Source organism: Panthera pardus, unplaced genomic scaffold, assembly GCF_024362965.1.
Source record: "Panthera pardus isolate Hobbes unplaced genomic scaffold, ASM2436296v1 HiC_scaffold_7, whole genome shotgun sequence".
Lineage (NCBI taxonomy): Eukaryota > Metazoa > Chordata > Mammalia > Carnivora > Felidae > Panthera > Panthera pardus.
This window is the reverse complement of record NW_026527002.1, coordinates 56,578,242-56,602,918: the sequence shown is the minus strand read 5'-3', so window position 1 is coordinate 56,602,918 and position 24,677 is coordinate 56,578,242. Positions and strand designations below refer to the sequence as shown.

Sequence of the window (24,677 nt, the reverse complement as noted above, 5' to 3'; positions counted from 1 at the left end):
GCCAGAGGGAAAGTAGTCCCACTCCATATGAAGGTAAATAACAAAGACATTAGTGCGGGTGGGCTGCTGTTAAAGTCAGTACACACAAATAAAACTAAATGGGGTCAGAAAAATTAAGAAAATTGCCAAATAGTTATCAGTAGTTGCCTGTGTAACTGCCTCTTGACAAATTACACTCAGAACAAATCATTAATGTCAGAACTACATGTAACCTAACTGAAAATTTAATTCATAAATATATTTGACTTAAGGAGAATCTTATTCTGGATGCTTGATGATTAGATGCATAAAAATTAAAATGCATTTTCCAAGTGCTATTTAAAATTTAGTATATTTAAGGAAAAGGAAATTTTCTTTACTCACTGAATATTTTGGATTTACAAATGTCAGATAATATCTCTGCTTGTCTCAATGGCTTTTGTAGATTTGCAAAATCAACTACAGCAATGAAATATATTGGGAAAACTTTGATAAATAAATAACGGAATCAAGAGAATTTTACATGATCTTATGCCTAAATTATATTATGATCATGGAAAATATCCAGTAAGATACATTAAAATACATGTAATATATTTTCCCGTACTAAAAAATTCCCCATACCTTTTGTGATAAAAGATATAAACATATGTATGGACATATGTATATGTATAAAATTTCTGGAAACTAAAAAGACCAATTTTCCCTATGAAAAATAAGGAAAATTGAAACAAAATTGCTCTCCTAGCTTTCCCCAAATTATACGTAATCCCACTACCTAAGCAAGAAAAATATAATAAAATAAAAAAACATTTTGCTATCATTCTTGTTTTTTATTTGTATATACATACATATATACATTTGCCATTATTACACGTATTTTTATAACTTTTTTCAAGTTCACATATAATTTTGCAAGTTTTAAAAGCAAAATATGCTATTATTTTTATCAAAATACAGAGCTACAAATTCTACTGTTCATTCATCCCTAGTTATCTTTACTGTTTTCATAATCAATATGAAGAACCACTAGCAATTCCACAAACATTTATGGAAAGTGTAGTATATACTGATTCCCAAGTTTTAAATAACATATAAGGCACAGTCTTTGGCTTACAGATTAGTGATGAATGCAAACACCTGAATATAATATTTAAATAAAGATGGTCAGGGAAAAGATCCAACATAGAGGTGTTGTGCATACTAGAGTAAGTTGAAGAGAGCTGAAGTTCAGCCCAGACTGGGAATTTCCAGGAAAACTTTCTGGAGGCAGTGACGAATCTTGAAACATAAGTAAGAGTTACATAAGTGTACAAGAGAAAAAAATTTTTCACCAAAAATAAATAGCATGGGCAAAGGCATAGAAGTGCCAGAATAGAAGCATTTTGATAGTGTTTGAGTGCAAATTATGTAGTTGATAAAACTGGAAAAGTTGCAAAGGTCAGCTCATAAAAGTTACACTGGAGTTGGGGCATTACCTGTAGGCAGTGTGAAATAACTGCAGGACTGTATGCATGGGCACAGTATGATTAGATGTTTTTTATTGGGAGAAGGATGAGTTGGCAGAAACCAGAGGCATGAGAAACGAGAAGTCATTGCAATAATTCAGGAGGCAGATAAGAATCAGATCTAGAAATATGGTAGTAGGCAAAGAAAGAGGAATAGGTAGAAATGTATCTACGAGGATCTATAAGTGTTTCTTGATGGATTGGATGCATGTATGCAGTGAAGAAAAGAGAAGACTCTTGACTTCTAGCCTGGGAATATAGGTGGATGATAGTGCTAATCAAACAACTTAGAATGCAAAAGAAGAAACCACTTTGAGTTGAGGACTGAATGTGTCAGATATTCTGTGTTTGATGTGCCCATAGGCTATCAATTAGAGGTAGCCAGTAAACATTTGGGCATATGGCTTAGAATTAAAAAATGGGATACTGTCAACATGGAAGAATGTAATGGAGCAGAAATCAGAGACAACCAGGCAAGGACCTCAGGAGAATATTACAATTATAAGATGAAGTGGAAAAAGAGACACCTGGCAATGAAACTGAGGTCTGTAAAAAGACACTAGAAGAAAATTGGAAGTGGAGTTGCCACAAGGAGAGTGAATTTAAGGTGAAAGCCAACCCTGAAGAAGACTACAGATATGAAGAGAAAAATCAAATGAATCAATACAACAGTCTTTTCAGGGTAGTCTAAGAAGCGAATGTGTTGGGGACAGGGAAACTGAGAGAGATAGCAGTGTTTGGAGAGGGGATGAGAGATGGGAAGAACCTAAGAAAGCCATTGAGAGTCTGTAAGCAATAAAAAGGTTGTTGTGTCTCTGTAAATATAATTTAAAAGGAAAACAATTCTAAATCTGAAGAGAAGTTTTCCCAGGACGAATACTTTGGTGTTTTTCTTTGAGAGTTTTTCCGGGTGATGACCTGCTTCGCTAACCATGTTAGTCTGCCTATCAGTAAATACAACATCCAACTGAAGAAAGAGCTCATGAGATTAGATCTCCTTTCCAAAAGACTTGGGGCGCCTGGGTGGCGCAGTCGGTTAAGCGTCCGACTTCAGCCAGGTCACGATCTCGCGGTCCGTGAGTTCGAGCCCCGCATCAGGCTCTGGGCTGATGGCTCGGAGCCTGGAGCCTGTTTCCGATTCTGTGTCTCCCTCTCTCTCTGCCCCTCCCCCGTTCATGCTCTGTCACTCTCTGTCCCAAAAATAAAAAAAAAAAAAAAAAAAAAAAAAAAAAAAAAAAAGTTTAAAAATTATAAATAAATAGGAGACACTTTTATTCATAAAGAACTATTGCAGTGTGCATGTTGAGGGTGAACCATTGTAACTGGGAAAACACTGTGACTGTAAGATCTACAAGTTTCTCAGGAGTTAAGCAAAAGGGATTCTTCTCATCGACAGTGGAGTATACAAGGCTAGAAAGAACCAGGTGTAAGGAGCAGGATGAAAGTGTGGCTTAATCAATCAGTAGAGCAGAGAATATCTTCCAAGCCCATCCTGTCCTCAGGAGGAGTTCTATGCTGGCTCAAGGCTGAGGGGGGGCCTAAGTTCAGGGGCCCAGAGGAAGGACAAAAGGTTAGCCAATGTTTCATTACATGTATTTTATTCTGATTAACGAGTGAATTTTGCTACTCATTTGAGTCAAAGAATAGGAATCTACAGTCTTATGACAGGAAAATAAGGGGGCTTATTCAAGGGGTCCTATCTAATACATAGGTGAGTTTTATCTGAGTCATATTGGTAAGGGTGATTCTTCACAGTAAGGCCATTTAACCAAACATGAAAGGGTGAGGAGATTTCTTAATGGGTAAAATTCAACATTTTCAGTTGAAAATAAAAGGTGAAAAGAAATAGGTCATAAGGAACTTTGTTTTATTTTTTGGATGAAAGAGATCTGAGCATGTCTGTAGAGAAAGGCGATGAAGCAGCGAGATTATAAGTGACAAAGGAAACAAGAATCCAGAGAAGGAAGAGAGATTATGTGACCAGGTAAAGGGTGTTATCCTGATTAACAGGAGGGACTCTATCCTCTGATTGTAAAGAGAAATATTCAGGGGACATTGAAATTTGAAGAGGGCAGACTGAAGAAAGTTGACATATTTATGTCTCATCATTTGATAAGTTCCACAAAGATGTGCAGGCAATAGGTAAGCAATGGTAAATAAATTAAGTCTGAGCAAATAAATATTCTCAATAGAGAAGGAACTGAGGTTATCTACTGTCATTGAGACACTGAGACAAAGGGAGGGGAGGGGTGTGGAAAAATGTAATAGACATCCATAATATGGTTGGCAAAAATTACTAAATTATAGTGATGATTTTGCATATCTAGACTCAGGCAAAGAATGAACTTCTAAAATGCCCCAAATAAAATTCTCCTTCTTCCAAAACCAGTTTGTTACTGTCAAAAGAATCCAAAATGCCTTATAATTGAATGGTAAGATTTATGTGAGGAAACTGTAATTTTAAAACTCAGAATATTGATGTGCTAATTATGTTTATGAGACATCATGAGATCATGATCTCAAGCTGTCTCTCACCTGTGTGTGTATATGTGTGTTTTTACACCCCCGCTGCCCCACTCAACTGGGCCCCTCCATATCTTCATGTCTCTATTTTTTCTAAAGCTGCCAATTCTGTATATTATTTTATCATAAACTGTCAAACTTGGACTTCAACAATAATCCCTTAAAGAATCGATTCCCTGAATTTCACTCACAAGTTTTTGAGCCTCTTCATTGAAGTGTTACAGAAACCTTTGTTTGGGACTGTAATAATTGTAGTGTCTGTCTATTTTCATCAACAAATGAGACAACTAGAATTTAGCGATATGGTAATATTCAGTGTGAATGTTTTATTGTAAAGTGCTGTAGGTTCTCAGATAATTATCCATTCTCATTCATTCACTATTGCCAAAGTCTCTTCCTCCATAAATACATAAAAAAAAATGTACCAGGGAAAATGTGAAAATGAGCCAAATGTCTCATATCCCATTATTCCACTTATTATTAGAGATTTTGTTTTGATTTGTTTTGTTACTTTTTCTTGAGACCTTCAGATTTTTTCTTAGCAACCGTGGAAAACCATCTACACCTCTCTTCTCAATGCTTATCTTTTACATGAAACCAAATAGCAATAGAAAGAGAGAGAAGTACATATGTAATTTCTTATTTTCTTTTGAAACCAGTAAAGAAGCTAAATTCACTGTAACCATGTACATATGTATTTAATATTTTAATGGTCTTTCTTGAAAGACAATGCCATGTTTTCAAGCATTCAATACTAGAAAAAGTCAGGTCTATATGAAGCCTTCTAAATTTTTTTAGAGAAGTGTTTGCACAGATACTGATAGCTAATAAATTTTATGAATCACTTAAGGGTTTTGTTTGTTTGTTTGTTTGTTTGTTTAAATTAAAGCACCTTGCGGAGGCAATCTAACAGGATCTTCAGGCTTTATTCTTTCGCCAAACTTCCCTCATCCATATCCCCATAGCAGGGACTGTGACTGGACTATCACTGTCAACACAGACTATGTTATCTCTTTGGCATTTATCAGGTGAGTTCCTGTGCATTTCTACATTAAAAACATATATCGTTTATAGTTATTTTACTTTAGCATTCACACTAGGCAAAGTTTTGTTTCTGTATATGACACTTTAATTCGTTTCATTAATTCCAACACCAATACTTTGCAATCAACACTTTTCAAAGCCTTGTGTACTGATGTAGGTGCTCGTGCAGCTCTGAAGGCCTAGTGGGTGAGCATCTTCACCAGATTTCTGTGTGGAGGAAACATGTTGAAGGTCAAGAGGTTTATTCACTCTCATGAAATGTCATCTCTTTATAACCCTTCCTCTCTCCCTGTATTTACTGTCACTGCTTCAAAAAATTCAGTTTTTCCCAAAACTCAAGATTAAAAGGTCAGTATTCCCAGAATTTTTTTCCTTCTATTTGTGTACCACCCAAAATCTTTTCATAGCCTCTAAGTACCCATATTGTGCAGCATCACCGTTGGGCTTATGAAAACATACATTCTACCTCTTATTTTTCTGGTGATCTCATTAAGTCAAGTTGACAAAGAAGAATTTGATGAATCACTCCCATATGATTTCTCAGCATAACTTGTCTCATGATAGACAAGTTACAAGACAGCATTCCAGACTTTGCATTTGTTAGTTAGCAATGTCAATAGCAGGGTAGGCTTAGTACAGAAGTGGTGGAAGATGCAGCCTCCTGTGTGGGAAAGAAGGCAGCTGACTTTGAGCTCTAACTCAGCCACCACCATCTGTGTTACCTCCGGTGCCTTACTTTTTGCAATGAACCTGTTTCTTCACATGGAACTAGTACCAATTGTCACAAAACCTGGCCTATTGCTTTTCCTTAATATTTCTATGGGAGGTGTTAGGTATCAGCAATTCAAGGAGTTCCTAAGTAGAAATGTTCCTAACCTTCAGTGTCCAAGACTGATGTATGTTGGCTCTGGTAACACAGCCTTTCCTTCTGCCAGTATGTTAAAGCTGCTTGGAATTTACGTAAGATGTTAAAGTTAAATCTTTAAAACTGGTCTTAAAAACTAATTTGAGCTCAGACAAATGTGAAAAAGTGTAAATATACAGACTTTCTATTTTTATAATTTGCAGTGATACAATTGATCATTGGTAATCACGAAACAACGATGATAGTGTTAGTCATATGCCAGGATCCAGTTTTGAGACAATTTGCCGAAGTTATTATACTCTTTTTACAGTTGGGGAAATGGCAGTATAGACATTAGAAATGTCTATTTGAATGATACAAGGCCTTAGTGGGCTTATAAAAGTATCGTAGTTCATAAATGAGTGGTAGAAGGCTATATTAGGCAAAATACATGACCTAAATTTGATTTCCAGCTCTGTCATTTATTATTTGACCCTAGGGAGATCACTTAGCATACTCATTGGGAAAATGAAAATGATAATCCCTTCCTTATACCACAGGATTATTGACAAGACCAAGTTAATATTTATAAAACTGCCTTGTAAAATAGGAGGTACTATTAGAATGCACTCTTTTTTTTTTTTCAGGAAAAGGAGTCATTACAGCTAAGATTCTAAAATTTTCTTAAAAATATTTCTTTGTTTTACTCTCACTTTTAAAGAAGTTTTAAAACAATATTTTGAAGTATTTAAGCCTAAACTAGAAATTTAAAAAAAATGGATGATAGTCCATTGTTAATAGGCTTATGGGGCTTCTAAGGATAATACATAACCATCATATCATTTAGAAAGCACCTCTTTCAAGTGATTCTGCCAACAGTGACATAGGTAAGAAAGTTGCAATACTGATCAAATCTTAATATGGAAAGAGATGAAGTTTAGAAAGTTTGTGTTTTATCCCAGAAGAAGGGTAGTAAATAACAAAATAAAGTCTTCTCGTCTGATTTCTGCTATATTACAGCCAAAGTTACCAAACTTTAGGCCTCATATCCACTGAAAGCTTTCAAGAGCAATTGCTTTAGATGTGTGAAGGTACACTAAATAAATTAGGACAGAACGATGTGGTGGTCCCCTAATTATCTCATGGTACAGGGTTCCTTATTTGTGGAAAGTTTGGAAACGTCTGCATTTTACCAGTCTTTCTTCACCACCATTTAATGCACAAGTAAAGTAGCTGGATTCCTGTCCCTCATACATGCACATGTTAAGGATTAGAATTGTTGTGGAAACTTAACCTCTATAAATCCAGTAGATTTGGAAAGAACATTTCTTACCTAACCAAATTTCTTATTTATGTGCAAAGATGGTAAAATTTGACAAGATAGTTTCTCCACTGATGGATGTTTAACAATTGCAAGCTTTACCGATTTTATTCTATATCGTGAACTTGACTTTTCTTAATGACCCAATTGAGTCCATCTTTTTCTCTGTTACATTATGAACTAGGTAATAGAGAAACAAATGACTGTGTGTCTTTTGCTTTCTAAATATATGGATTCTGTAACCATTCTGAGACAATTCTCATACTTTTGAAGGTTGTGTAGGCAAATTTATGATGCAAATTTTACAATTCAAAACATTGACTTGAATAATTTACACATTAAAATGTCCTTATTTACACATTATTTAATTTTGACAAACAGTGTGTGGGTTTGATTTCCCTTACATCAACTTCTAGAGGAAGAAAATATATTACCCTGGGGGAAAATAATACCTAATACAATACTCAGTACTTCATTTGAGTAAAATAAATGTAAGTTTTGTATTTCAAACTTTTGCTTGAATCTGCTATGTAGAGCTGAATTTTAAACAGCAAATATGCTTGTAAGTTTTGAAGTTCAAGGCAAATAATACCATTGACAAAGGAAAAAGGTTACATTTTCATGATGCAAAATATCTGGGTGAAAAATTTTAAAATTAGATGCTGTCCTCCACATTTTATTGATATAAAGTAATTTACATAAGGATATGTAGCTAACAATGGCAGAAGCAAGGCTCGAACTTAGATCTCTGACTTCAAACCTTGTACCCTTTCATTAGATAAACTGCCTTACTATCATTTGTATTCCTTGTAGACACAAGGCCAACTTACAAATATTTGAAAATATCAAGGTGTCCTTTCTCTTTTCTACTGTTTTGATATCCATATTCAGTGTGTTGTTGCCAGGTAACTTTTCAAGTTAGCTTACTTTGGCAGAGTCTGTTATTTTTAAAGATGTTGACTGAATTAATATATGATTATATGACTGTTATACTTAATACCTCAGCAATAACCATTCCAATTCCTTTTCTCTCTCTCTCTTTTTCTTTTAGTTTTAGCATAGAGCCAAATTATGACTTCCTCTACATATACGATGGACCAGACAGTAATAGCCCACTGATTGGAAGTTTTCAAGACAGCAAGTTACCAGAGAGAATAGAGAGCAGCTCAAATACCATGCATTTGGCTTTTCGGAGTGATGGATCTGTTAGTTACACTGGATTTCATTTAGAATATAAAGGTAAATGTGAACATTTGATTTTTGCAGCATGATTTAGAGTGTATTTTATACAGGAGATTAATTCTGTGTTGGTCATTGTCAATGGTTAGTTATATGTGTATGTCTTAGTACAGACTGCCTACAATTCATCTCATAGAAGAGCTCTCAATGTAGACTTTTCCTATCAGTAGGAAGGAAATTAGCATTTCCCTAATTCCTACCAAAGGAAATGTATCAGGCAAACAAGTTAGCAGTTAGTACATTGTGGTAGTTGGCTAAGACCACAAGATATTTTTGAAAAGATGAAATTTTTGGAAGCTGAAGATTCATTCATGTTTGTTCAGAGACTACTTTCAGTGATAAGGAGAACAAAGTATACTGATAATTCCATTTCAGAAAATGTCTAAAGATATTTAAGTGTGTCAACATTCAGAATAGGGAGAGTAAAATATAGTGATAATTAAAATATTTTAGAGTATTTCTTCAAGTATTTAGAGGAATCAATATTACAATGCCTATGGATGTGGTTTTTTAATTTTTTTTATTGTTTATTTATTTTTGATAGAGAGAGACAGAGAGCAAGCAGGGAAGGGCAGAGAGAGAGGGACACACAGACTCTGAAGCAGCCTCCAGGCTCTGAACCATCAGCACAGAGTCTGATGTGGGGCTTGAACGCACGAACTGTGAGATCATGACCTGAGCCGAAGTTATACACTTAACCAACTGAGCCACCCAGACACCCCAATGGATATTTATTAATATATTTTTTGTAATTTTTATGTTCAGTGACTATAAGAATAAATAGGTCTTAGTTGTTTAAAGTTAAAACGTGTTGTTTTTTTCAATAATTGAGCTTATGAAGGACATACCTATAATTTATCATATTATTTGAGTTCTAAAAAGACATATTTTGGATTTGTTACTTGCCACCTGGCTTTTTTTCATTATGAACTATTTTCAATAACTGAAGATTATACAGGATAAAAAAACAAACTTCAAATTATCCACCATTAATCTGACAGACCTTTATATTGTGTCACACTTGCTTCAGATCTCTCTTTTCTTGCCTTAAAAAATATAATATTATATATACACTAGAAATTCCTTTTGCATTTGCTGTAGAACAAGGGTGTGTCTCTTCAGGTCTATCAAAAGAAGTAAAGGTAAATTACACAACTTTACATGACATGGGTTAAGGAAATCTTTTATAGGGAATGGGAAAACTCACATATTAACAATATACGGATGCTTGGAATCCTCCAATATCTCCAACAAAATTTGGAAATGCATGCCAGGGTCGAGTTATCTCCTGGATATGGACATGGTGTGGATTTCATTATAGTGGAAAGGCTGAGCCCTCTATGAGTCTCTCATCTTATAGAGGAAAGTAAAAAGAAAAAAAAATGGCCTTGTCAGTGGAAGAATTTACAAGGTGTTTGATACCAGATAATGAGGATTTGGGTTCCCAGCTATTTATTGGGGCCCGAGGCATGATAGCTGCTCCAAACCCTCTGGAGAAGCTTAGGCCTTATAACAATGGGTTAGGAGGCATTGGTCTTACACCAGGTTGAACTTAAGTACCAAACTAATCTCTCTATGTGGAAGAGCCTTTCCACACTATACAATGGGTAGGGCCAAGCTAGCTGGCTATCCAGGCAGACCATAATGAGCAATCAAGACTATTTTTAGTCCTACCCTTTTGATCATAGTTCCCTCCTAATTCTTAATATGTTACTTATTTTTCCATGAATGTATGCTTACAGGTATTTTAATATTTTCTTTTTTTAATGTTTATTTACTTTTGAGAGAGAAAGCAGCAGAGTGGGGGAGAGATAGAGAGAAGGAGAGTGAGAATCATAAGCAGGCTGTACATGAAGTGCAGAGCCTGACATGGGGCTCGATCCCATGAACTGTGAGATCATGACCTGAACCAAAATCAAGAGTCAGACACTTACCCAACTGAGCCACCCAGGCGCCCCTGTATTTTAATGTGTTCAGTCATGTACATATCCTTCATCCTATTTTGATAAAAATTTTCTATTTCCATCAGGTACATATCCTTGTGAAAATTGTTTTTTCCCTTTACATTGTTTTTGAGATTTATCAATAATAGAGATACGTAGGCTTAGTTCATTAATTTCTTTATGATATTCCATCATATGACTGTACCACAGTTAATTTACAGATTTTTCTGATAGACACATGTTGTTTCAGTTTTTCACTACCAGAAATGAATCATGATGAAATTAACATTCTTTTGCATGCCTTCTTGAGCATAACTGTGAGAGTGTCACTAAGGTATCTATCTGCCCAGGAGTGGAATTATTGGGTCAAAGACTATAAACCTCTTGACTAACTCCATATTGCCTAGTTATTCAAAGAAGAGGTTATACCAATTTATATTTTCAACAACAAGGAAAGCATGTCAGAAACTTCATATTAAAAAATGAAGATATAATTGACACATAACATCATATAAATTATATTAATTTTAGGTGTACAATATAATGACTTGATATATGTGTATATCGTGAAATGATTACCGCAGTGTTTAGGCAACTATGTGTAGCTACATATAGTTACACATTTTGTGTATGTGTTCATGAGAACTTTTAAGATCTATTCTCCTAGCAATTTGCAAATATGCAATACACTATTGTTAACTATAGTCACCATGCCATACATTGCTTTATAAATGAAAGTGTGTACCGTTTCATCCCATTCACCTATTTCATCCAACTTCCATCTTGGCCTCTGGCAGCTACGAGTCTGTTATCTGCATTTATGAGTTTGGTTTGTCTTTTTAGGTTACACATAAGTGAGATCACACAGTATTTGTCTTTGTCAGTCTTATTTCACTTAGCATAATGCTCTCAAGGTCCATATATTTGTCCCAAATGGCAGGATTTCCTTCTTTCATGGACGAATAGTATTCCATTGTATAGATAAACCACATTTTCTCTGCTCATTCATCTGTTGCGTCACTGAGGTTGTTTCCATGTTTTGGCTATTGTAAATAATGCTGCAACCTGCAGCATTATCACTATCTTTTCAAGGTAGTGATTTTAAGGAACCCCACACTTTTGAAAATCCATTGCTCTTGTCACGCTTGAAAATTGTCAGCCTCATGAGTATTAAATGTATCTCATGGTCATTTTTATTGTCTTTTCTGTAATTACTATTAAGCTGAACATCTTCTTCCTATTTTTATACTGAGGTTCCCTTTTTGTTAATTGCATATTTCTACTGTTGCACATTTTTCTAGTAGGTTGCCTGTTTCTTTTTTTTTTTATAGGAAATTCTTTTTGTATTATGGATATTAATCCTTTATTCATGTTCCATGTTGTAGTAAAAATCTTACACCATCTTTGGCAAACATTTTCACTTTCTTTCTGGTTTCTTTTGCTGTATAAAAGTTTCAAAAGTCAATATCTATATTTATCATTTCCTTTTATTCATAGTTTGTGAAGGCTACGAAACCTTGAAACGTTATTATACCTTGATTTAAAAAAGGCATTTTGGGGGCGCCTGGGTGACTCAGTCGGTTGGTTAAGCGTCCGACTTTGGCTCAGGTCATGATCTCACAGTTCGTGAGTTCAAGCCCCGCGTCGGGCTCTGAGCTGACAGCTCAGAGCCTGGAGCCTGCTTCCGATCCTGCGTCTCCCTCTCTCTGCCCCTTCCCCGCTCATGCTCTGTCTCTCTCTGTCTCTCAAAAATGAATAAACATTAAAAAAAAATTATAAAAAAATAAAAAAGGCATTTTGTTTCCTCATGTGGAGTTCATAAAGGCATTTTCCTCAACTTGCTCTAAAGTTTTAAAGCTTTGCCTTTCATTTTTCATCTTTTTCATGTGTGTGGAGTATTTTTCTGTAACTGAGGAATCTAATTTTATTTTATTCTATTCTTTGTGTGAATGGGCCTACCACCATTTCTTGACAAGACAATGCTACTGTTCTCAAATAGCAAGTCTATCACTGTTTCTGACTTGTCTATTCTGTTCTATTGGCCTGTTTATCTATTCCAAGCCAAGATTTCTCTGAATTTTACTACTATAGCTTTAAAATAAGTAGACATGAGGTAGGCAAAATTGTCCTGGTCTCTATTAACCTTTTTAAATTTTATTTAGATTTTAGAATTAAGTTCTTTCTGCCTCTTGAATTTCATTGGTACTGCATTGTATTTATAAATCATTTGGAATAAATTGATGTCTGATACTTAGTCTTTTCAACTATTATTATGGCATATCTCTCAACTTACTCATACCTTCCTCATTGTCTTTCAGTAATAGTTTATAATTTTCTTTATAAAAGTTTTCTCATCTAAATCTTAAATGGCTTATAGTTTCCATTGTAATTAATGATATTTTTATTATTAGATTTTATTCATTGTTGCTAATGCATGGATTTTTGTAATTAGTATCTAGCAAGACTTCTTAACTCTTTCATTAGTTATCATAATTTTTAATGGATTTTTTTTGGATTTTCTGTGTACCCAGTGACAGTTCTGTTTCTTTTTTCCTTGTTTGTTTTTTTGAGTTTTTTGTTTGTTTGTTTTTTCCTAGTCTATACACTCCCCTGCCCCTCACCCCCTTGGCTTAATGATCAAGGCAAAAAATTTAGTATCATACCAAATTAAACAGTGGTAGCCATCATTCTTCTGTCATTACTGATTTTGAAGCAAATTCATCTAATGTTTTACCTTTAAGTATTTTCTATTGGTTGGGGCGATGTTAATAAGGGCTGAAATTTTTTAACTCATTGTTTTCAGAGACATTTCAAGGTTATTTATATATAAAAATCATTTACCACTCTGAATGAAGAAGTTTTAGCACAAGGTTAAGTAATTAGCCTAGTCATGTGGCAGAGCTAAGATTTGATTCAGATTGGTCTCTACAATGGACATGCTTATCCAAAATGTTACACTATCTAGATATATTTTTTATCAATTATAGGAAGTTCCCTTCCATTCCTGATCTACTAAAAATTCCTTAATCATTCTGGGATTGAAGTTCATCAACTACTTTTTCATCAGCTACTGAAAATATCACATGGTTTTCCTTTGTATAAATTAAATATTATTATAAAATTATAAAAATATATTATAAAATTACTTATTACATTATAGATTTTCCTTCCTATATAATTGTCTTTGTCTAGTTTTGGTCAAGACTATACAATCCCCCAACTTTGGGAGCATTCTTACTTTTCTAATATCTAGAATAATTTGTATAAGATAGGGATCATCTGTTTCTCAAACATTTGTGAGAACTTCCCTGTAGAACTAGGGACTTGGTGATCTGAGGTAGTAGAATTTTAGTGGTTATAAATCTATCCAGGTTTTCTACTTTATCTTTGATTTCTGAAAGTCGGCTTCCTAAAAATTATTTTCATCCAAGTTTTCAAATTGTTGACATAAAATATTTGCAGTATTTTCTTACTTAATTTGTTGCTGTATGTTTTTTATTAACGTTTGGTTCTTGTGTTAGTATTTCTTCCTGTCTATTTTCTCTGCATCTCTGCTTTCTCTTTTTTCAGGTTTATCGAAATAAATACTTACCTTACTAATTTTCCGAATTTTTTCTCTTCTAATATGAACTTTTGTGGCTATATTTTTTTTTCTAAGTACATCTTTACCTGATTTGCAAAAGTCTTAAAATGCAGAGATTTATTATCAATAATTCTAAACTTGTCCTAATACCACAGCATTATGATTTTTTTTTTGCATCAGAGTTCCTTAGAAATAGTGCCAATTAATTTTACTTGCTTATTTACTCTCTGCACTCCCATTTACTCCACTAACTCCCTACACATATACTAAAATACAAGCGTCTTAAGAGCAAGATCTCTGTTATTCACCAGTATACAATAGTACCTTAGAATAAGTGCTTACACACCATAGTTTTGGTAATTATTTAATTGATTGATTTTGAGCAACCTAAAGAGGTGTCTTCTCATTTTGAAATCAAGTCATAATTAGAATCATAGAATAATAACATTACTGAAATATCAGAAATCTTAGAGATACATCTCTGTCCTGCATTTTATAAGGAGAACTTGGCTCTTTAGGAATAGCTACTTATATCTGCAAGCTAACAGGCTTATAAAGAAGACCTATTTAAGAGGAAAACAAAAGAAAAAGGAAAGGAAAGAAAAGGAGAAGAGGGGCTCCTGGGTGGCTCAGTTGGTTAAGCATCTCACTTGGTTAAGCATCCCAGGTCATTATCTCACGGTTTGTGAGTTGGAGCCCCGCATTGGGCTCTGTGCTGACAGCTCAGAGCTCAGAACCCGGAGCCTGCTTTGGATTCTGTGTCTCCCTCTCTGCCATTCCCCCACTCACGCTCTGTCTCTCAAAAATAAATAATAATTTAAAAAATTAAATAAATAAAAAGGAGAGGAGAGGGGGAAGCAAACAAAGAAGGAAAGAAAAACAAGAAAGCTGTAATCAAGTCAGTAAAGCTAGATTCTATTGTAAAACATTTCCATAGATCTCTAGGATAAAAGATACAGGAAAAATTCCACAAATACTACCATGCTTAGTGCAGGTGGTACTAACTGATTCTAGCATTCTTTCTTGTGAAAACTGGAATTAACCTCACAATCCTTTCTCTACTTAACATTCCAGGTAGCCATTCCTAAGTCCATATAATTAAACACTTGAGATAAAACCTACTCTCCTTTTTCTTAACTAACTTCTATCCATTTCTGTTTCCCAGCATGATCCATTTTCATGTCCCATCATTTCCAAAATTTCCAAAATTCCTAAGATTTATGGTGTCATAGGAAAAGGACCACAAGTGCAATTTTTTTTTAAAAGATAAAATTAATCATTATGCACCTACTATATTCTAGATACAATGATTAGTTCCTTTTAATGAATTCTCTCTATCCTTCCCATGAGCAGGACCATTTATAAATGCAACAGAAATATTAAAACTAACACAAATAAGTGATAAGTATCTCTATCCCTATTTTACAAATGGCAAAGCTAAGGATCAGACTATTCAAAAGAGTTACAGAGGGGCGCCTGGGTGTCTCAGTCGTATGGGCATCCAACTTCTGCTCAGGTCATGATCTCACATTCTTTGAGTTTGAGTCCTACATTGGACTCTGTGCTGAGAGCTCAGAGCCTGGAACTTGCTTTGGATTCTGTGTCTCCCTCCTTCTCTGTCTCTGTCTCTGTCTCTCTCTCTCTCTCTCTCTCTCTCTCTCTGTCTCTCTGTCTCTCTGTCAAAAATAAACATTAAAATAAAACATTAATATATATATTAAAAATAGTTACAGAAAATGATATAAATTATTATTACTATTAGAGTAAAAGCAAATAAAAATATAAAAGTCAAACAGAGAGAAATACATAGTCATTCCATGAACTTCAATCTTTCTCCCTGGACCCTGCAATTACTCTCTACCGTGCTCAGCTACTACACTAATGCCTACTTACACACAATTTCATGAAGTCTTATTTTTATACTCCAGACAGTATTTCTTGCCAATGTTAGTGTTAAGTTCATGCTAGTCCCCAAATCCAACCTAATTAATTCTCTGGACTCTCATCCATAGGAAAGTTGCATGCCCCAGTTCAGGATCTCCAGGGTCTGCCTTTTTTCATCAGCCTCCCTATTTCCTATCCTTATTCAAAACATGTTACCTCTTTAATTGTTTTGTTTCTTAAAGCTAATAAATCGGCCCTTATATTTCTTTCTGCCGTAGACAAACATCTCAGAATTTTTATAAAATATGCAACCCCAAAATAAACTGACATATACATTGAGGCCTGGAATAGTAAAAAGTTTTTCCTTTGTCATTTGTAATACATGTTCCATACCTTCACTTATGCATGTTGGTTTCTGTTGGCACTGAAAAGTAAAGTTTTAAAGTCTTGACTCACTCTAAATCCATAATGTTTTTGGTAGGCCTTTAATTTAAAAGCAACCCCTACCTCTATTAGAGCTCACACCAGAGTATAGTTATCACTGCCTTCTTCATATCTATCTTTCCATTTCCCCCTTGAAGTAGATACTGAATCTTAGTTTTGTTTGTGTGCAAACACACAATAGTCGTGCAATGAACGAATCCTGTATGTGAACGTTGCAAAAACACAAGCCTGCTAACAAGGATTCTGGAAGGAATACTACTTTCTGCTTATCTAAAGCAAATTGTGGATATGCCTTTATGTGGTAGAAAATAGTAAATTGGAGTGGAGAAGTGGAAGTCTGGGGGTGAAAGGAGGTGTTTGGCTAATTATAAAGCAATGTCTTCACAAAGAGTTTAAATCAGGCAGGCCTAGTCTCCATTGTAATTTTAATGAGATACAACGTTAACAGATTTACAATTGAATAAATATTTAGAGTTCAAACAGTACTCTCATTTGCATTGTTTTAACTTTAGGACCATTTTAGATCATAATGTTAATAAGTATGTCTTAAAAATTTATAATTATAACATTTATACAAATGTGGCTCATACAGTAGTAAAATTTGTATTCTTTTAACAAAATGTATTGATTCTGATGGAGAGAGAATATATAGTTTTGTGCCAGTGGAGGGAAACTGCTGGTAGCTCGTGCTTTAGCTGGCAGGGAATGTCAATTTATAGGCACCAGTATGGACAGTGAAAGACTTATGACTGACTGTTTATATACAGTATAAATTAGCCATCTGCTATAAGAACCTGAAAAGTATCATAAATTACTTTCTAAATTAACATACCATTTTTTTTCCATAGAGCAACTTATTACATTTCAGTTATTACCCTGAGGTAGTCTGGGGTCGATTGTGTAATACTTCCCAAAATAAAAGAGATACATGTATGGCTCATCCTTATTCTCTAAGAGCGCCTGTAGCCGGCCTTATATGAATGCTCTTGCCTACAATAGGGAGGCCTCTGGGGACTGAGTATGATCGGATGAGGGAATTATAATGCATATACATCATGAAGGGAGCTTAGTTCTCAGTTTCTGAAATCATGCCAGCAGATAAATGTCCATCCACACATGTCTACCATCCTGGAAATAACAGGCAGTAGGATATTATACAGTCTGGTTACCCTTCAAGACCAAAAATAACATATAACCACTTTTGATTATCCACAAGATGATATTATTCAGAATAATGGTCCCTTAGTGAGCATATAGCTATATGTGGAAACAAATTTTGAAGTAAAAATGCCTTTAACAACAAAAATATGTATGTTTCTTTTTCTCCCAGAAAAGAAAATATTTATTTATAAATCAGTCACTAAGTATGAACTCAACACACATACCTATGTATGGTTCAAAGTAAGATAAACTTCATAGTGTTGTAGATATTACACTTAGTATATGTAATGTGATCTCAACATCCATAGGTTTTCAGGAATAAAATGGAAACAGAAACATAATAAAGCTTTAATTTCTCCAACTGAATTTTCTTTAAACCACAGTTTTGGTTCCTAATATCAAATTGTTTTTTCATTAAGCACTTAGGATATTTTATTTTCAATTTTTTAGTTTATTTGTTTTAATTTAATTTTTTTCAATTTACATCCAAATTAGTCAGCATATAGTGCAACAATGATCTCAGGAGTAGATTCCTTAATGCCCCTTACCCATTTAGCCCATCCCTCCTCCCACACCTGCTCCAGTAACCCTCTGTTTGTTCTCCATATTTATGAGTCTCTTCTGTTTGTCCCCCTCCCTGTTTTCATATTATTTTTGGTTCCCTTCCCTTATGCTCATCTGTTTTGTCTCTTAAAGTCCTCATATGAGTGAAGTCATATGATATTTGTCTTTCTCTGACTGACTAATTTCACTTAGTATTAATACCCTCCAGTTCCATCCATGTAGTTGCAAATGGCAAGATTTCATTCTTTTTGATTGCCGAGTAATGCTTCATTGTGTATATATACCACATCTTCTTTATCCATTCATCCATCGATGGACATTTGGGCTCTTTCCATACTTTGGCTATTGTCGATAGTGTTGCCATAAACATTGGGGTGCATGTGTCCCTTCGAAAAACACACCTGTATCCCTTGGATAAATACCTAGTAGTGCAATTTCTGGGTAACAGGATAGTTCTATTTTTAATTTTTTGAGGAACCTCCATACTGTTTTCCAGAGTGGCTGCACCAGCTTGCATTCCCATATTTTATTTTATTTTTAATCTTTATTCACTTTTGAGAGAGAGACAGAGTGTGAGTGGGGGAGGGGTAGAGAGAGAGGAGACACAGAATCTGAAACAGGCTCCAGGCTCTGAGCTGTCAGCACAGAGCCTGATGGAGGGCTCGAACCCATGAACCGCGAGATCATGACCTGAGTCAAAGTTGTAAACTTAACTGACTGAACCATCCAGGTGCTCTAGCATTTAGGATATTTTCATTGCTGGTAGAAAAATTCTGTAAAGAAATGTTTTGTAAAAATTTTTTTAAAAAGCCATAGGTAAGGTATAAGCTTTATGTCTTATGTTTACTTCTATCTTGTAGCAGACTTCTTAGGTACTTTTTTTGGAGAATATAAGGCAAGGGACACTTCAGCCTAGGATCTATTCCGTAGGCAATCTACTATGAAGGTAAATAAAATTAATTATTCATAAAAATAACACTATCAACTTGTCTGCCTCACAATTTTTTTTTCAAAAACTCAAATTACCTTCCCATCTACCCCCTAGACCTTTGGATAAGGATTCTCCAGACGTTTTCAAAATTTACAGATAATTGCTATGGCAGGCATGGAAATAAACAAGGGCAGTATTATCCATAGACAGCTAGTCACCAAGGATTTAAAGTAGCAGGTAAACATAGTAATGAGGTAAATGAATCCTCTCAAAATGAGGCTAGCAATACAAAATTGTTGCAGAGGCAATATATTTAACTTTTTGGCATATTTCCCTTTCCTCAAAAAGTAGGACATTTGCAGTACAGATTCACTGATATGTCACTGAAACTGTTGGGAAAACTTTAGAGAAGAAAAAAGCAAGCTTTTTAAAAGAGGAATATTAGGTGGTTAGGGTTGCCAAAGAGATGAATCCTTTTAAACAGCAATTTCAGTTCTTTATTTTCCCTCAAGGGAAAGTAGTATTCACACTGCTTGTTGTTTCTGGAAAACGGTATTGTGGGAATATTTTCCCTAGTAAGAAATATAGATTCTTGGATTGAGAAGTAATTTTTATCGTGAACTCTGAGTATAATTTATGGGGTGCAAATTGTGTGTGTGTGTGTGTGTGTGTGTGTGTGTGTGTGTGTGTGCGCACATGTGTGTGTGCACTTGGGAGATGATTAAGTTATTTAGATTTGGACTGAAACTCAGGAATCAGGTTTCCCCAACTTACACACTTGTTTCCTTCACCCGCCTTGTCCCTCACCTAGTCAGCTCGTTCTCTCTCCATGTTCAGCTTACATGTCAGTTCTCCAGCAAGGTTCCTGAATGCATCCATATATGTCATACTCTTGAGAGTTACAAGTATTCATTTAATAGAACTAATAAGCTGTAAATGCCATGAGGGCCAAAATATATTCTGAATGTGCACTGCTATATTTCCAAAGTTCACTGGGTAGTGTGGGCTCTTAAGTACTTGTTGGAAAGAAGGAAAGAAAAAAAGCAGAACTTCGTTCCTCTGATATTCTATTAAAATCATTTAAGGGGCGCCTGGGTGGCTCAGTCGGTTGAGCGCCGACTTCGGCTCAGGTCACGATCTCACGGTCCGTGAGTTCGAGCCCCGCATCGGGCCCCTGTGCTGACAGCTCAGAGCCCAGAGCCTGTTTCAGATTCTGTGTCTCCCTCTCTCTCTGACCCTCCCCCATTCATGCTCTGTCTCTCTCTGTCTCAAAAATAAATAAACGTTAAAAAAAAAATTAAAAAAAAAATCATTTAAACAGTTGATTCTGCCATTGCCTCTTTAGCTGAATTGGGAGAAATCTTGCTAGTGTACTTTATAAAACACAAATTTCTCCTCATTTTCTATGAATGTTGAAGTACTTTGAACTTTGTAAAGTTTTATGAGTGGAAGAAATATATTCCTATTGCTGCAGGTAAGAAGATTTGGATATATGATAATAAAATAATTTCTGTGAGAGCCGAACACGAAGACATTATTGACTTAAATCCCAATGATTCCATGAGTCATATGCAGAGATACACCCACCTCCTGATTTCCCATTAACATAAAATAAATTCTAATGTAGAAAATTATATTTGTTATCCTGAAATTGTGATGGCCCTTACATTTTTGTATTATTTCTTAAGTAACCTATAATAATATTAATATGGAAATATTAAGGCATTGCTCAGATCTGTTAACAACAATTTGTATTAGAGCTTATTCCCCAAAATGGATGAACTGATATTTGTGTTTCTCTACATGTTTTCAAAATGTTCTGTCATCCTCTTTAGTTCACTATCGGGGTGCACAGAGAACTTTTAGTTCCTTTGTTCCTTTGTTGTGAATGGACTTAATTTTAAATTTGTGTTAGCTTTAAAAGCACTTGGCTTTAACATAGGCTCTCTGTCCAAAAAGATCATGGCTTGGATGTCATAAAGATTTTGCTGCTTTTTAATGATGGATAGACAGACCTCTGATAGACATGGGAGGTGACTAGAGGAGGTAGGTTACAATAAATGATTTCACCTTCCTACCAGTGGTGAAATGAGCTGAGCTCAACACCGGTGGTAGTATCATTTCTAGGTTCAGTCACAGGGAATGGGTGTCCTTTATATGGAGGAAGAGCTTTTAAATAAAGCAGTGATAAATAAATAAATCCTGCTTCTTTTCCAAAATAATTCTTTGAAAATATGTATGCATTTATAAATGTTATTGCACACAATTTATAATAAACTCTAACACCCAATGTTTGACTGCATATTAGATACTAATTTTAATTAAAAGTCCAGCGAAGAATTTTATGCTCTTACTTATCAATATGAATTAGCAAAGTGTCACATATGATTATGGGCTACTTTGTACTTTGAGCCCACAAACAGAAGTGGACAGAGTGCTGGTTATTTCCCGTCTGTTTAGAAGTAGAAATGAAGTAATAGTAAAACTTTCGTGGAAAATAATGTTTTCAACAATTCATTTTATATCAACACTATTTTACAGCAAAACTTCGAGAGTCCTGCTTTGATCCAGGCAATATAATGAATGGCACCAGACTTGGAATGGATTATAAATTAGGGTCAACAGTCACCTATTATTGTGATGCTGGTTACGTTCTTCAAGGTTATTCAACACTCACCTGTATCATGGGAGATGATGGAAGACCTGGATGGAATAGAGCCTTACCAAGTTGTCATGGTAAGAAATATATGTATATATATATATATATTTTTTTGTCTGAGCTTTTATTTGAGACAGAATCAGAAATATTTAAACCCATTTTTATATTTTTAAAAATTGACCACTTAACATTCAATCTACAAGTGTGATATAGGCCAGGCAGAGATTTTATCAAGGATTTTTAAATTGGATTCATTAAAGAAATGGTTTTGGGAAAGTACTTATATTCCCAGGTGTCTCTAAAGCAACGCACACGTTATTGTAGGCAAGCTCCCTGGCACAAGGATATTGCCTTTTTCTATTCTGTGTTCAGGACTTAGAGGAGCACCTGAGAAAATTAGGTGCTCAGAAGATACTGGCTGAGTAAAGGAAGAACAAATACACTGAAACTGACATTTCAACAACATAGATAAATGCAGTGACTTAAATATGATCAAGAACTGGTGATAAATCTTTATCCAAACTACACATTTTTCCTAAAAATTAAAGTTGCCTAGAAGTGACAACCATGTTGGACCTGCTGAGGCGGGTCTCACAACAGGGGGAAGGCTCAAGGACACAGTAAAATGGAGGAAGACCTAAAATTAGTTTCAGTAACATCATATCAGATATGTAACTGCCACCGCTAGAGTTAGTACCAGACCAGTGCATCAGATTCAACTTGATACAGGAACTGACAGTGATCACAGCCAGGAGAAGACTGCTGATCTTAGAAAAAGTTAGGAAAAATATATTCAAGGGGAAGACACTTAATGTTCTTGAGATTAAGGAAGTTACTGAAGAGGCACCAGAAACAGAGATGGCACCTTCACTTAGGGTGTGGAATTTGCTAAGCATTTAGCCACAGTAAATGAACAGCCTATTCAGAATTTTGAAAAGATGATTCAGTGGACACAGGAGGGAAGATTGTGGGAGTCCCCAATGAATAATGAAGGAGTTGTGATGATGATGGTTCATGAATATATATTTCTGGATAAATACCAGGAGGATTTTTCACAACAAGGACCAATTTGTCACTTTATGGAACCAGTACCCCATGTTCTTTCTAAAATGCACATCTGAGTGTTAGAAAAGTCCAACACAGTGGTTGAAACATTATTTTACTGAAAAACAGGACATTCTAAAATAAAGCAATGCACAGTTCATTTGCAGACCATGGAAATTTTTATTTCAAGCTTTTGGAGATGGATTTTATAGCTAAATAAAATAATACTGCATGTTGAAAAATCATATACTTGTATACAAGTCTATGAGTACAGATATACTGTGGGAAAAAAAAAACAGTTCAGTAAGGAGAGAAAAACTATGATGTCACTTTGGAAAGTTACCACAGACTCCCTCATCAGTTGAATGATCCCAATGCATTGTACAAAACTGACATGGAGATGATATCATCTAGAGCAGATTTTCTAAACTATAGGTCACCACCAGTGAGTCATAAAATCAATTCACTGGGTCGTGACCAGCATTTTTATAACTGATATAACATTGAATAAAATAAAATAAAAGATAAATACATAAAAAGAAGAGAAAAATGTTATAATCCAAAGACCATAGTAAGGATAAATATTTTTTTGTGGAACTCTTTTCAGCTATCTATAAAGAAATAAATAAAATACAATAAATACGTGTGTGGAGGGTGTGTGTGTGCCTGTAGATATATATGAGTATATTTGCAATGAGGTAATGTATATTTCTTACTACGAGTTGCAGTGAGAAAAAACAATTTTGATCTGATGATTAAAAGAATAGATTTTTGATGTCTGGTACACATAGTATTTTTTCTTAATTATATAATATATTCATGTATTTGAATTATGTGTGTATTATTTCTGACTTAAACAAGTCATTTAACCTCTCTAGAGTCTCTCATCTGTAAAATGAGAGTACTTGAAATTCTTTACTTCAGAATGTTGTGTAAGAACTAAAGAAAAGGTACTTACCTACTAAATGGTCATTCTGTTAGTAACAGAACAGCCAATTAAAACTTGGCTTGAATCGATGGTTTAATCTATCAGAAGACAAGGGGAATAAAAGGAGAAATAATTACTTTGAATTTCATTCTGCCAAAGAGAAAAAAAATAATGGCATGAAAGTTTATAAAAAGTTTAAGAGAAAGTGTGGTTGTTTTGTCTTAAGAGCCATGCAAAAGAGGAATTTGTGGATAGACAGAAAATTCATTAAAAAGCTAACAAACAAACAAGCAACAACAACAAAAAAACATGGAAAATTTCCTGAAGCCAAACAAGAAATTACCAAAATCCTGACAGAGAAAACCAAAGAATAAAGAAAACTATAGATCAGGGGCTCCTGGGTGGCTCAGTAGGTTAAGCTTCACGTTCTTGATTTTGGCTCAGGTCATCATCTTGGGCTTCATGAGATCAAGCCCACATCAGGCTCTACACTGATAGCACAGAGTCTGCCTAAGATTCTCTCTCTCCCTCCTTCTCTTCCCCTCCCCCTACTCTCTTTCTCTCAAAATAAATAAATGTACATTTTAAACAAACTATAGATCAAAAAGATAAGTATTAATCACTGGGATAAATTATTAAATACATGGTTTTCAATGGCTTAGGTGAAAAAGACAGGTGCAGCAGAGTATGCATTCACCAAGAATATGCCTGCCTAGAATAATCCTATTCCTTGCCATAGATTTCTATATTGATAGGTCATAGAAATGTTAATTGAGCATGGACTATACCATAATGTATACAAATGGTCCTTCTGAACCAAAAATATTTCATGGGATCAATTACAGCCCAATCAAGTGTATTTCATGTTGGTTTAATAGTCAAATCTACAGACAAAACACAGGCAAGAGTAGACCTGTGTTCAAATCCTCTTACTATATCTATGACCTCAGATGAGCTAAGCCTTGATTTTTAAATCTCTAAAACTGGATGATAGTTATTAACTCAATAGATTATGTGAAGATTCAATTAACCATAGCACATACAGAGGGCCTAGTGAATTTCCCAGCAAACATTGGCA

General features: G+C 34.8%; 1 protein-coding gene and 1 pseudogene across 6 annotated transcripts in view; both read left to right on the top strand.

Moving 5' to 3' along the window:
• Nucleotides 1–24,677, top strand: part of CSMD3 (CUB and Sushi multiple domains 3) — a 1,247,213-nt gene that overhangs the window by 958,365 nt on the left and 264,171 nt on the right. For all 6 annotated transcript variants that reach the window (XM_053896606.1, XM_019467839.2, XM_019467838.2 and 3 more), the window contains 3 exons: nt 4,900–5,038; nt 8,271–8,458; nt 21,510–21,704. In XM_053896606.1, the coding sequence (XP_053752581.1) occupies nt 4,900–5,038; nt 8,271–8,458; nt 21,510–21,704 (522 nt within the window). The remainder of the gene's footprint in view (nt 1–4,899; nt 5,039–8,270; nt 8,459–21,509; nt 21,705–24,677) is intronic.
• LOC109278059 (28S ribosomal protein S31, mitochondrial-like) lies at nt 22,195–22,887 on the top strand (annotated as a pseudogene).